This window comes from Muscardinus avellanarius (genome assembly GCF_963383645.1).
Source record: "Muscardinus avellanarius genome assembly, chromosome: 4".
In the NCBI taxonomy this organism is placed as follows: Eukaryota; Metazoa; Chordata; class Mammalia; order Rodentia; family Gliridae; genus Muscardinus; species Muscardinus avellanarius.
In genome coordinates this window covers 31381118-31394107 of record NC_137789.1, presented here as the reverse complement: position 1 = coordinate 31394107, position 12990 = coordinate 31381118, and the positions used below count along the sequence as shown (strand labels likewise).

Sequence of the window (12990 nt, the reverse complement as noted above, 5' to 3'; positions counted from 1 at the left end):
CAACAAGCTTAAGTATATAGGAGGAGAGTATGAGCCTAACGATTGTCACCTTTTAAGGGGAAATAAAGAAAAGAATGTGACAGGAAATTTCCAATTTAGAAATATCTTCGTCACAGAGTTTGATCAGACATGTGTCGGCACACTTTATTGAGAGTATAATACTGTATCCTAGAGGAGATGCAATCTTAGCACAGAAGCAGTATGTAAGAAGATGAATAAACAAGTACTTAGAGAAATCGTAACACCAACAATAATGGCTTATCTATTAATGAAATAACTTTTGTTAGAAAAATATCAAGGTAAAGCTTTTACAATCAAGTGATCTGAACTAAACCAGGCATGGTGATGCATGCTTGTAATCCCAGTACTTGGGAGGCTGAGATAGTTGGATTGTAGGATCAAAGCCATCTCAGCAACTTAGTGAGTCTCTCTGCAACTTAGTGACTTTGTTTCCACATAAAAAATAAAATTGGTCTGAGAGTATAGACATCAGAGGTTGGTTAAATTCCCAGTACCCACCTCCAAATGGAGAAAGAAAAAAGAAAAAAGTGGTCTGAATTATGAAGTTTTTAACTTCATTATATAAAAATCATTTATATCATAGGGTAACAGCAATTATTATATATTATTATCTTTATGTAAAGCACTTATTAAGTGCTAGATGTTTACATATATAGTATATATAATCCTCACAGAAATCATGCAAATAGTATTATTATTTCCATTTAACATGTGTGAAAACTGAGATTCAGATAAGCAAAGTAACAATAAATAAAATGTAGATTGTAGCTATAGCAGTCTGTCTTCTTGGAATGTGTTCATGTAGGAGTACCTATAATTATTTTGTTTTCATTCTTGCTTTAAAACTGTGAATTGACATAAAACATCCATAACCATCACCCAAGTAGAAGGTCACTGAGACCTTGTGTCAGGATTACAATGTATGGCTTCAGCTAGGCACACACCTGTAACCTCAGTACTTGGAGGCTGAGACAGGAGGGCTGCAGATTCACAGCCCCTCAGAAGTTTAGGAAGGCCCTCTACAACTTAGACTCTGCTTCAAAATAAAAATATAAAAGAGTTGGGGGTATAGCTCAGAGATAGAATGCCTCTTCGTTCAATCCCTAGTAACCCCCTCAAAAAAATAATAAGTGGCCTCTTTTGTTTTATTATATTTAGGTGGAAGAGGCCTGAAGCTTGAGGTGTGGAATAACAGCCGACCAGCACATCTTGAAGAGATACTTGACTACAATGAAAACACTCCAGGATACATGGGTGCCCATTGGGTAGATTTGGCTTCCTATACATGGCCCATGGAACAAGACACATTTGTTGCACGCTTCAGTGGGTTTTTGGTGGCTCCAGATTCTGATGTCTACAGATTCTACATTAAAGGCGATGACCGTTATGCCATTTATTTCAGCCAGACAGGATTTCCAGAAGATAAGGTAGAGAAGCTGCAAAACACAGTTTGGTATTATCAAAATTATATGATGGTCTTCATAGGTATCTCACTTATTTTAAATCAAAACCGATAAGTCTATTAAAATATATGAGAAATGATTTTGTGGGTTACGTTCTTAGCTATTTTACCATGTGATACAAACTATAAACCTGTTGTAGAAAACCCACAGCCTAAAAGAAAATTGTTTCCCATATCTACATTTCATCTGCCTAGGGGAAAAACACATGTGTCCTTAAAATTAAAATGTATATTTTATTATGAAAGAACTATAGCCACAACTTAGAAAATCCAAAAAATAAGTAGAATGTTGGACTATTATATAATTATTTACTCATGAGATGAAAATCTTGTCTTATCTTTATAATCTCTTTTTTATACCAATAGGATTAGAACCCAATCTCATTATCATTTCTTGCCACATATTAGTATTAAATGCTAAATATAACCATTATTTTTTGTGATTGAATAGTATACTATTACCTGGGCTTATAAAGTTTAAGTAATTTCTTATGACTATAAATAATATTGTATTGAACATCTGGGTACATTAGATATTATTTCATTTTGTATTATTTTCTCAGGACAGCTTCACAAATGTGAAAGAAATAGAGCAAATCAATAATAACACTTTATGACTTAATTTATATGACAAGATTGCTTCCCAAACTGGTTGCACAAGTTTGAATTGCAATCTATAATTTATGAATTCCAATTTACTAAAGCTTGCCAATAGACTTCCTCCAGATGACGTACATTATTCTTAATGGGAAGCCCAAATTTCCCTCACTCCACTATGTAAAACCATTTAGCAATATTTGACATCTTTCAGGGCTACCTCTAGTGATCTAAGATGGAGCAAATCTCTAAAAGTGGTTAGCAGAGTAAAAGTGCATTTACTTAAAAATAACAACCCTTTTCCCATACATTGGTGCATTAAACTTCTAATTATGAAATATGATCTGGGTATTGCATTTGGTATGGTGGGGTTGGTTGGTGTTAGTGAAGAAAGGAGTGGGTTTTGATCATTTTTAAAAGTTTTGTGTTGCATAGATAAAAGATCATAGAAGAAAATATGGAGTTTTACATTTCTATTCATAAAAGTTCTAAGAAAAATGACAGTACTAAAAATGATAATTAAACAATAAAAAGATTTACTTAAAATTCTTCTTTCTTTGTTTTTCTGGGGTAAGGTAAAGATTGCCTATCATTCTGCCAACGCCAACAGTTATATTTCCAGTCCAACACAAAGATCAGATTATATTCATCTTCAGAAAGGAAAAGAGTAAGGTTTCTTTCTTATTTTTATGTTACTGTGTAGTATTTTAAAAATATAAGCTTATATTTTAAAATGTTTTAATTTGTCTTTAATGGTGAATGTGATAGCTTATTGGTTTAATTTATAATTGGCCATTCTCTGTTATTTTATTAGCCAACCAGGTAAATTTGAAATTTAAATGAAACCTGTTATATAAATTATATTTTGTGAAATTTACTTAAGCCAGACTTTAGTTCTTTCCTAAGTCGTCGTCGTCTTCTTCTTCTTCTTCTTCTTCTTCTTCTTCTTCTTCTTCTTCTTCTTCTTCTTTTTTTTTTTTTTTTTTTTTTGCGGGTCTAGGAATGGAACCTAGAGGCATTTGACCTCCAAGCTACAGCTACACCCCCTGCCCAATTTTTTATTCTTTATTTTGAAACAGGGTCTCACTGAGTTGTGGAGGGCCTCACTAAGTAGCTAAGGTTGTCTGTGAACCACGATCTTCCAGTCTCAGCCTCCTGAAAGCTGGGATTACAAGTGTGTGCCACCAGGCCTGGCACCTAGGTCTTCTCAGTCACTTCACTTACCTAATTTTCTTTTCCAACAACTGAGCACTTAAATATTTACAGAAAAAAAATCACAAAACCAAGTGAATTGGCACCATTGTTAATATATATTTATTATTCACTCATTTATCCCAGGCTTTGGCCAAGTACTGAACATTTAACACAAAGGATATTAAAATATAATTGCTACCCTTAAGGCACACCTAAATCAATGTTGAAAGGTCAAATCCAGAAATCAGATGAGGCTATCACCCAAATAGCAGATAATCCTATTCCAAAAGTCTTTCAGAATCCCTAAAAACAGGAAGATAAAATACATGATATACTAAAAATGGATAAATTATATGGAGAACATCAAAATATGTATTGCGATCATCCATTTATCATGGTATCTGTTAGGTTTTATTGCATAGCAAACCACTCAAGATTTTAGTAGCTTCAAAAAGAATATCTATTGTTTCATACACTTTTGTGGTTGGCTGGGCAGTACTTTTATTCCTGGCAAGTTTAGTTGGGGATTAATGGTCTAGGATGACTTCCCTAGCACATCAACAGTCTCAGCTGGCCTGGTTGGAATTTAAATACGTGGGGCATCTCATTCTGCATGGTTTTTATCTTTCGGGAAGCTATCTCAGACTTGTCACATTGGTAGACAGGTTCCAAGCAGTAAAAATAACAAGTGCCTAATTAATATTTTTTATGCTGCAAGTGAGAATACAGAATTTAATATTTCTCCTTAGGTCTTTCTTCTTAATTAGTTTTGGCTATCTAGATTCAGCAGAGCTGGTGTACAGGTTCTAAAGGCAGTCGAGAGCCTGATGTAATCCTCTAATATCAATCCTGACTGGGCGACTATCTGGGACCCCATCATCCTAATCATATAGTAAAAGTCGGCCAGTCAAAGTCTTCCATGATTTGGGAATATTTATTCTTTGTACACAAGAGTAGTTGTTGGGTGATGTGAGGCAATTGGGAGGAATCCCGTCTGGCCTTTCCACAGATGGGAGCCGTGCTGAAATTGCCAGAGGTTTAGATGGGGAAGCGGTAGTTTGACATTCACTTCTCTCAGCTGGTGAGTGAATGCCTTATTCTAGACAGATAGTTGGAGGATGGGCAGGAGTTCTCAAGAATCAAGACCTCCAAATGTAAGATATGAATCCCACCCAATCTCTTTGGCAGGTTACAGTCAGTCTAATCAACAAAGATTTCCTGGGGTAATATTTTGTTCCCCATATTACAAATGTAGTCAACCTTCAGGAATGTGAGAGCAGAACTGTGACAAAAACCCAAGACAAGCAACTTATAAGGAAGAAAGACTTATTTATTTGTTGCAGAGGTTTCTGCCCAAGGTTGCTAGACCCTGTCATTTAAGGCTGGGGTGACACAGTACATCATGCCAAAGAGTGAATGGCAAAGGAAGCCTGTTCACCTCCTAGAAGCTGAAAATGGGATGGGGGGAGTACCAGGGTCTCCGTGACTCTTTCAAAGGCATGCTTCCAATGACTTTCCTCTCCAAGGTCCCAACACCTAAAGGTCCCACCATCTTCCACTAGTGCCTAAACTGGTAACCAAGCCTTTAACATGTGAGCTTTTAAGGGATCATTAAGACCCAAGCCATATCAAGTACTCTCATCATTGATACATATATCAACTCAGTTAAATAATACATGTCTATGCCTGCTTATCATTTTTGACCATATTAAAGTGTTTAACTTCTGCATGAACTTTGTGTTCTATTCTAGGGAATCGTTATTATAATCTACAGGATATTTTGTTTAAAGTCCTTAAGCTAACTTATTGTATCTTCTTTAATAAATATTTATTGCTAAGCTGAATGAATTGTTCATGAATAAGAACAACTCTCTTAAATTACATCTCTTACATAATTTAGCAAACTGCTACAGAATGTTTAATTTAATATTTAAAATACATTGTATTGTTATTTTATATTCCATTGAAACAATATAAATCATTTAATAGATTTTTATAGATAATGTTGATATTTATTCATTAAAAATTCATGATGAGTGTTCCAGGGGAAAATGTCATTTTCATTTGTTACTTTATTTTCCAGGTATTACATTGAAATCTTGCTTCAGGAGTATAGATTGAGTGCTTTTGTTGATGTTGGACTGTACCAGTATAAAAGTGTCTATACTGAGCAACAAACGGGAGATGCACTAAATGAAGAGCAAGTTATCAAGTCCCAGTCAATGGTCATCCAGGAAGTACAGGTTAGCAAAGATAGTATTCAAAGGCTCTGGCATTCAAAAGGCTTTGGCTCTAAAGAAAGTTCTATTTGGTTATTAATTTCACTAGATAAGATGCTGTTTTAGGAAAATGGATAATTATTATTATGGACAATTTTGAGTTATGCCTGGAATATCTGCATTATAAACCCAACAGGCTGTTAGTTAGTAGGACAAATTTTAAGTAGTTTAAAATAGCATTTTCTCATTTGCAGTACAGTAATAAAAAGGCATTAAGTAGCTAAATTATGATTCTTTTAAAGTATATTTTCCTTAATTATAATGTACCAATAAAAACTTTTAAAATAATTTTTCTATATATTAAAGAGTTGGGTTTTTTAATTGAAAAATAGGTTATAACATTAGAAAACTGGGAAACAACTAATGCAACTAATGAAGTTCAGAAAATCACAGTAACCAGCCCATGTATGGAAGCTAACTTGTGTTCATTGTACCAATACAGATTAATCTATAACATGGAAAAAACTGGTAAGTTATAAATGGTAAGGGAGATGATATTGCTATTTAGATATAGATGTGGCTCTAATGTATTTGCTCTAGTACACTGCTATTGTCTGGAAAATATACTTTTAATAGTATGCTAGACAAAGAAGAAGAAAAATATTATGAAGAAAAGTCTTCATGCTGGGACAGAAAAGGCAGCTATATAAAAAGCAACTTTATGGTATGTACTATTATCTTCTCTTACAAGGATAGCAATAAATGTATATCTAAATGGATATGAGAATTTTACATATCTGATTCACTGGTGTAAGTTAAATTTATTATTACAGAGAAATGAACATTTTTTAAATTTCTTAAATTAAGCAATATATCTATGAAGCACTAATTCATTCAATAATAACACATTTATGTATTTTATATAAAATCTAGAAAAACAATTTTTGCCATTTCTGTTAAGTGTTTCAACTGGCAAATATGCATAAGTGCTCACAGCTTGCAAAACCACAATACCTATTATTATAATATTAAAATAATAAAATATGATCTTTGCTTTCAAAGATATAAACCAATTTAAAATCAATGCTATTGAACTTGAATCAATTTCAAAGCATAATTTCATTAAGTGAAACACTATATGGTACAGAATATGAGTGCTTTAAAAAGTTAAGTATAAGATCAGTTTTGGCTACAGTAATCCAGGAAGATTAAGAATCTGCTTTTTTTTCTTTTTCAATTTATCTAAAAGTCCTGCTGCCTGCTGATGCTTCTGCCTCTGTACTGCAATCAGCTTTAAATGATCTCTGGTCTCTAAAACCAGATACAGTTCAAGTAATAAGAACACAAAGTCACCAGAGTTATATCTACACAATAACCTTTATATCAACTAGAGGTAAGCTTGTGTTTCCATTTTTCTGCATATTGTTAGCCAATTTTGCCAACACCATTTGTTGATGAGGCTATCTTTATTTCAGTGTATGTTTTTGGCATCTTTGTTAAAAATCAATTGGCTATAATGTGTGCAGATTTGTTTCTGAGTCTTCTATTCCACTCCATAGGTCTATGTATGTGTTTTTGTCCCAATCCCATGCTGTTTTTATTACTATGGTTTTGTAGTATAGATTGAAGTCAGGTATTATGATACCTCATGCATGCTTTTTGTTGCTGAGAACTACTTTGACTATTGTGGGTTTTTCGTTGTTCCAAATAAATTTAAGTATTGATTTTATTATGTCTGTGAGGAATGACCTTGGTAATTTAATGGGTATTGCATTGAATATGTGAATAACTTTTGGAAGAATGGCCATTTTAATATTTATTTTGCCTGTCCATGAACATGGAAGATCTTTTCATCTTCTAAGGTCTTCTTCATTTTCTTTTTTCAGTGTTTTATAATTTTCTTTGTGGAGGTCTTTTACCTCCTTGGCTAATTTATTTCTAAGTATTTTATTTTTTTGTGAGATATACTATGTAGAAGTGTTTTCTGGATTTCTTTTTTAGTGGATTTATGGTTGGTATACAGAAAAGCGTCTGATTTTTTAAAATTGATTTTGTATCCAGACTCTCTGTTGAATTTGTTTATCAGTTCAATAAGGCTTTTGGTTTAGTTTCTTTGGTCTTCTAAGTATAGCATCATGTCATCTGCAAATAGTAATTGTTTTAGTTCTTCTTTTCCAATTTGTACTTCTTTGATTTCCTTTTCTTATATTATTGTTCTGGCTAGAGTTTCAAGTACTATATTTTGAAAGAAGTGATGATAGAGATATCCTTGTTTTGTTCCTGCTCTTAGGGGGAATATTCTCAGCTTTTCCCCATTTAATATGATATTGGGTATGGACCTATTGTATATTGCTCTTATGATGTTGAGGTATGTTCATTTTATTCTGATTCTCTGTAGTTATTTTTTAGCATAAAAGGATATTGGGTTTTGTCAAATGATTTTGTAGCATCTATTGAAGTGATCATGAACTTTTTATATTTGATTCTGTTTATGAATTCTGTTTATGAATTATGGTTGTTTATGAATTACATAGATAGATTTTTGTATGTTGAATCAACCTAGCATCCCTGGATGAACCCTAATTGGTCATGGTGTGTGATTTTCTTGATGTGGTTTTGAATGAGTGTTACTAGTATTTTGTTTAGCATTTGCATCTAAGTTCATCAACAATATATGTCTCTAGTTTTTCTTCCTTGAGCTGTCTTTTATTTGGTTTTGGTATTAATGTGATGTTGGCTTCATAGAATGTGTTTAGGAGAGTCCCGCTTCTTTCTGTTTCATGAAATAGATTGAGGAGTATTGGTATTAGCTCTTCTATAAAGGTTTTATAAAATGCACTTGAGAAACCATCTGGTCCTAGTTCTTTGATGGTAGGCTCTTTATTACTGTTTCAATCTCTTTGATTGCTATTTGTTGGTTTACATTGGTCATATTTAAATGACTATGGTAGGTATGTTTGTATTTTATTAATTGTTTTCTTAAAATTATTTTTGGAATTTAATTTGCAGGAGACTTTGATCTGCTGGGTTATGATGTATTTGAAGGGAATAATGTCACACTGGAAATTACAGAACAAACCAAAGGAAAGCCCAGTTTGGAGACATTCACACTGAATTGGGATGGGATCATTTCTCAGCCTCTTTCCCCATGGTCATCAGAAGCTGAAGTAAGCTACAGGAATGATCTTCTATGCATATCCCCTGCATCCTCACACAACATCCCTGGCCATTTATAGACAGACATTACTTCCTCAAATCTCTACAAATTTAGGATTTCACCAATTTACCAAAATTTATATATCATGAAAATTTTTTCTCTATAGGGAAACACAGAAGCCATCTAACACAATCACTCCTCTTTCTGGACAAAGCATCTCAAAGCCATGTGAGCTTTGTTCTGCCTCTGTGTCCTGCTACACACCCCAGCATTGCTCCTCATTCAAAATCCAACTTGTCATCTTTTAGAAGTAAAAAATATCCTTGAGGGATGTACTATAGTAAAAGCTTAGTGACGAAGCTTAAATGTTTAATTATTTCATTACATAGAAATCCTTCTAAATGTAAATGTTCCTCAAAGAATACTTAAGAAGTAGAAATACATTCTCCTGCTTGGTGTGGGGGGATGGAGTCAACCTACAGTGAGGAGAGAAGGGAGGAAACATTACAAGACACAGGGAAGGAAAGGGGAGTTCTTGGATCTATGTGAACAGGACTTAATGTTTCTACCTGTGGAACTACTTTTCTGAAAGAAAGAATGCTTGGGTTACTGAATCTTGACAACTACCTGAATAATGAGTTTAAATTACTATTTGTTTGATGTTTTAAGATTACCTATTGTTTAAAGACATTCATTCTAAGCAACAATTATTTTTGTGCCTTGGCAGGGATATAGATGTGGAAGTTATAGGGGACTCATAAATATGCACTAATTTATTTTTTTGGTGGTACTGGGGATGGAAGCCAGAGGCTTTCTACCTCTGGGCTATACTCCCAGTCCTTTTTTATATTTTATTTGGAAACAGGGCCTTACTAAGTAGCTGAAGCTGGCTTCAAACCTGTGCGATCCTCCTGTCTCAGCCTCCCAAGTGCGGGGATTACAAGGATGCGCCACCACGCCCGGCTTGCACTAATTTCTATATAACTCAGTATTATTATCATATATAGAGACATATATATATATATATATATATATATATATATATCTTTTTAAAAAACAATACATTGGAGAATATAGTCTAATTTTGAGTTGGTAAAATATTTTATTTGGAATGTACTTAATTGACACTATTTAGGCTTTCTTCTTTGCTCTTTTTAAAACATCACTAAACAAATATGTTTGTCTTGCATAACTGCACTAGTAATAGCCAATCAGATAAGCTGTTGTCATTTTAAAATAAAGCTCTTAAAAATCATTTACATGTTATTTAGATAATCATTTAATAATTATGGTTAACGTATGGGGACTTTAAATTCTAAGAGAATTACTAATACTATTAGAATTACTAATAGAAATACTTGTAGAACTTCTAATGGTCTAAGTCTTCATGAAGACGAAGTTACTATCATGCATATTGTCAATCTAGTTTCAGGTAACAGTGGAAGAAATGGTTAGCACTAAATGTCCACCACAGATTTCACATTTTGAAGAAGGATTTGTTGTGAAATACTTCAGAGACTATGAAACTGATTCTGACCTGGTATGGAATGTTTAATAAACTTTGAAACAGACCAAATAAAAATTCATATAAATGTTTAAATATGATTTTTTTGAATTAGCATGAATTCTTTTAATAATCAAAGAGAAAAAATAATTTCATTATAGATTTATTGGTAAGTCCTGTCCTAGCATCTTCTTACATTATAAAATGATTCATTTGTGAAAGCGATATTTCCACCACATATAAATTTACTTGGTCAATAGAAAGTAGACAAGCTGGGCAAAGCCAGATATGCACAATTACCAAGTAGATACTTTAAGAACAAGAAATATGTATCTTTATGTAGTATCTGTTCATCTGTAATCTCTTTTATTTGCCTATAAATTAACATGGTTCCAAAATATAAAATTCTTATTTGTTCCAAGAAGAATGTGGAAGTGTTAAGGTATGTGTATTTATGCAAATATTTTAATGCTATTTTCTGTACTTTAAAATTTTCTTTTAAATATTTTATTTTAAAATTTTATTAAAATATATAATCATTATTTAATTTATAATCATGCTCCAGAAGTAGTTATGAACCCATAGAAATGCATATCACATGATGCTTTGTAAGAATAAATTGATTAGTGAGGCAAAAAGGAAAATTTTTTTACTTAATGGGCAAACTTTCAATTTCATAAATGTTTCCATAAATGTAGGACAGCAGTCATGAGGACTGTAAAAGTAATTAACATTCTATTCTTTTCCTACTGGTTCTCCCATCACCATCCACACACATATTTGTGTGCTTTACCTAATCTTTTTTGATTTTTATTGGTGCATTGTAGTCATACATTGTGTGTGTGTGTGTGTGTGTGTGTGTGTGTGTGTGTGTGTGTGTGTGTGTGTGTGTGGTACTGGGGGTGGAATCCAGGGGCTTTTCTACCTCCAGGCTATACTTGCAGACCTATTTTTTTTTTATATTTTATATGTAAACAAGGTCTCACTAAGTTGCTGAGGGCCTCACTAAGTAGCTGAGGCTGGCTTAGAACCGGTGCGATCCTCCTGTCTCAGCCTCCCAAGCGCTGGGATTACAAGTGTGCACCACCTCGACTGGTAGTCATACATCTTAATAGGATAAAAGATGATGGAGACATACATGCACACATCATCCAATTAGCCCTTACTCAATTCCTATCCCATTCCCTCACCCTCCCTCATTCTCATACTTAGCTTAGTGATTGACTTTGATATATCTCTTTGTATTTTCCAGCGCCAGGGTCTCTCATGTCTCTGCCTCTGCCTTTTGCATATATTTTACCTTTCTCTGAAGTTCCTTGACCCTTTTTGCCATTTGAACAACTCCTGTTTATCTTTAAAAACTTCACTCATATATCATTTACTCTGAGTCATTTTTGACTTTTTATACGTGTTAGATACTTCCTTTTAGCTTTGACAATATAAACTTCTTAATTCCTTTATTCAAAACTGATAACCCTACATGTAGGGATATTGTTCTTCATCGCTTGAATTCTGAAGATAAGGAGAGACCTAGAAAATAATAAACATTAAATAAATATTCATTAAAGGAGTTTAATAAATATCCTTAACCAGCTGAAAGTATAGGAAAGGACTTGGGAAATAACCAGATAAAGGGATTAGGTGATTATGGATCTGATGACAGCCTTCCAATTTCAGGGAAAGAAAAGAACATTTTAACTTAACGTAGTTCAGAAAGCAGTGAGATCTGAAATGGACCTTGAAAAACTTGTCTGGGGATGTTGGGGAAAAAGCAAGACAATAAATCATACTTTCATTTGAAGTATTATTCTTTCTTATAGGAGCATATTAATAGAGGGCAGAAGACAGCTGAAACCGAGGCTTACTGTGGTCGTTATTCCTTGAAAAACCCAGCTGTTCTTTTTGACTCAGCAGATGTGAAACCAAACAAACTACCATATGGAGACATTTTACTATTTCCCTATAATCAGGTAAGCTCAACAAAATGATATGCTAATTGAATCTGGAAAACACCTTGGTAATAAAATTTCATGAAATTTTAAGACAAGGACAAGTGCTTGTCATGTGAAATCATGTCACATTGGGCAGGCGCCATGGTTCACATTCTGGGTAATTTAGTGGTTTCCTCTTTGGAGGATTCTCGGGAAGAAGCGTGTGTGTGTGTGTGTGTGTGTGTGTGTGTGTGTGTGTGTGTAGCACCATGTATCATGTATTCTTTTTTATCTCATAATCTTCCCACAAGTTTATATACTAAAACAATTATAGTGTATAATCTCTCCCAGTTTTCTTCATTAAGAAACAAAAAGGATAGTCATCATTGACCGATTTTGAGTGTTTAGTCAGGTTAATGAAAGAAAAGGATGAAGCTGTGCGTGGTGGCACACGCTTGTAATCCCTGTGCTTGGGAGTCTGAGACAGGAGGATCACAAGGGTTTGAAGCCAGCCTCAGCTACTTAGTGAGGTTTTCAGCAACTTAGTGAGACCCTGTTTCCAAATAAAAAAATATAAAAAAGGTCTGGGAGTATAGCCCGGAGGTAGAAAGCCTCTGGGTTCCACCCCCAGTACCACCAAAAAAAAAAAAAAAAAAAAAAAAGAAAAAAAAAAAAAGAAAAGAAAAGAAAAGAAAAGGATGATCCCAGGAAATGGTAGTTTTAGTATATGAGTATGTAAAACTAGCAAATGTAGCTTTATGCTTTCTCTTATGTTAAAACTCAAATGTGGCACATGTTCTAAAGTTCAAAGTTCTTAAAGTATTGCCAAATACTTAATCATTAAGGAGTTTGGGACCATTAGCATGGATATTTAATTACTGCCTCACAGTGACATTCATATTTAA

The 12990-nt window shown here is 33.6% G+C and overlaps 1 protein-coding gene across 1 annotated transcript in view; it reads left to right on the top strand.

Annotated features, from left to right (window-relative positions):
- The window catches only part of PKHD1L1 (PKHD1 like 1), a gene marked incomplete at both ends in the record, with an annotated part of 159996 nt that overhangs the window by 32156 nt on the left and 114850 nt on the right, over positions 1-12990 (top strand). The window contains 8 exon segments of the mRNA XM_080694743.1: positions 1180-1448; positions 2656-2747; positions 5358-5517; positions 5886-6021; positions 6743-6886; positions 8503-8660; positions 10077-10190; positions 11975-12124. Coding sequence (XP_080550869.1) covers positions 1180-1448; positions 2656-2747; positions 5358-5517; positions 5886-6021; positions 6743-6886; positions 8503-8660; positions 10077-10190; positions 11975-12124 — 1223 coding nt within the window.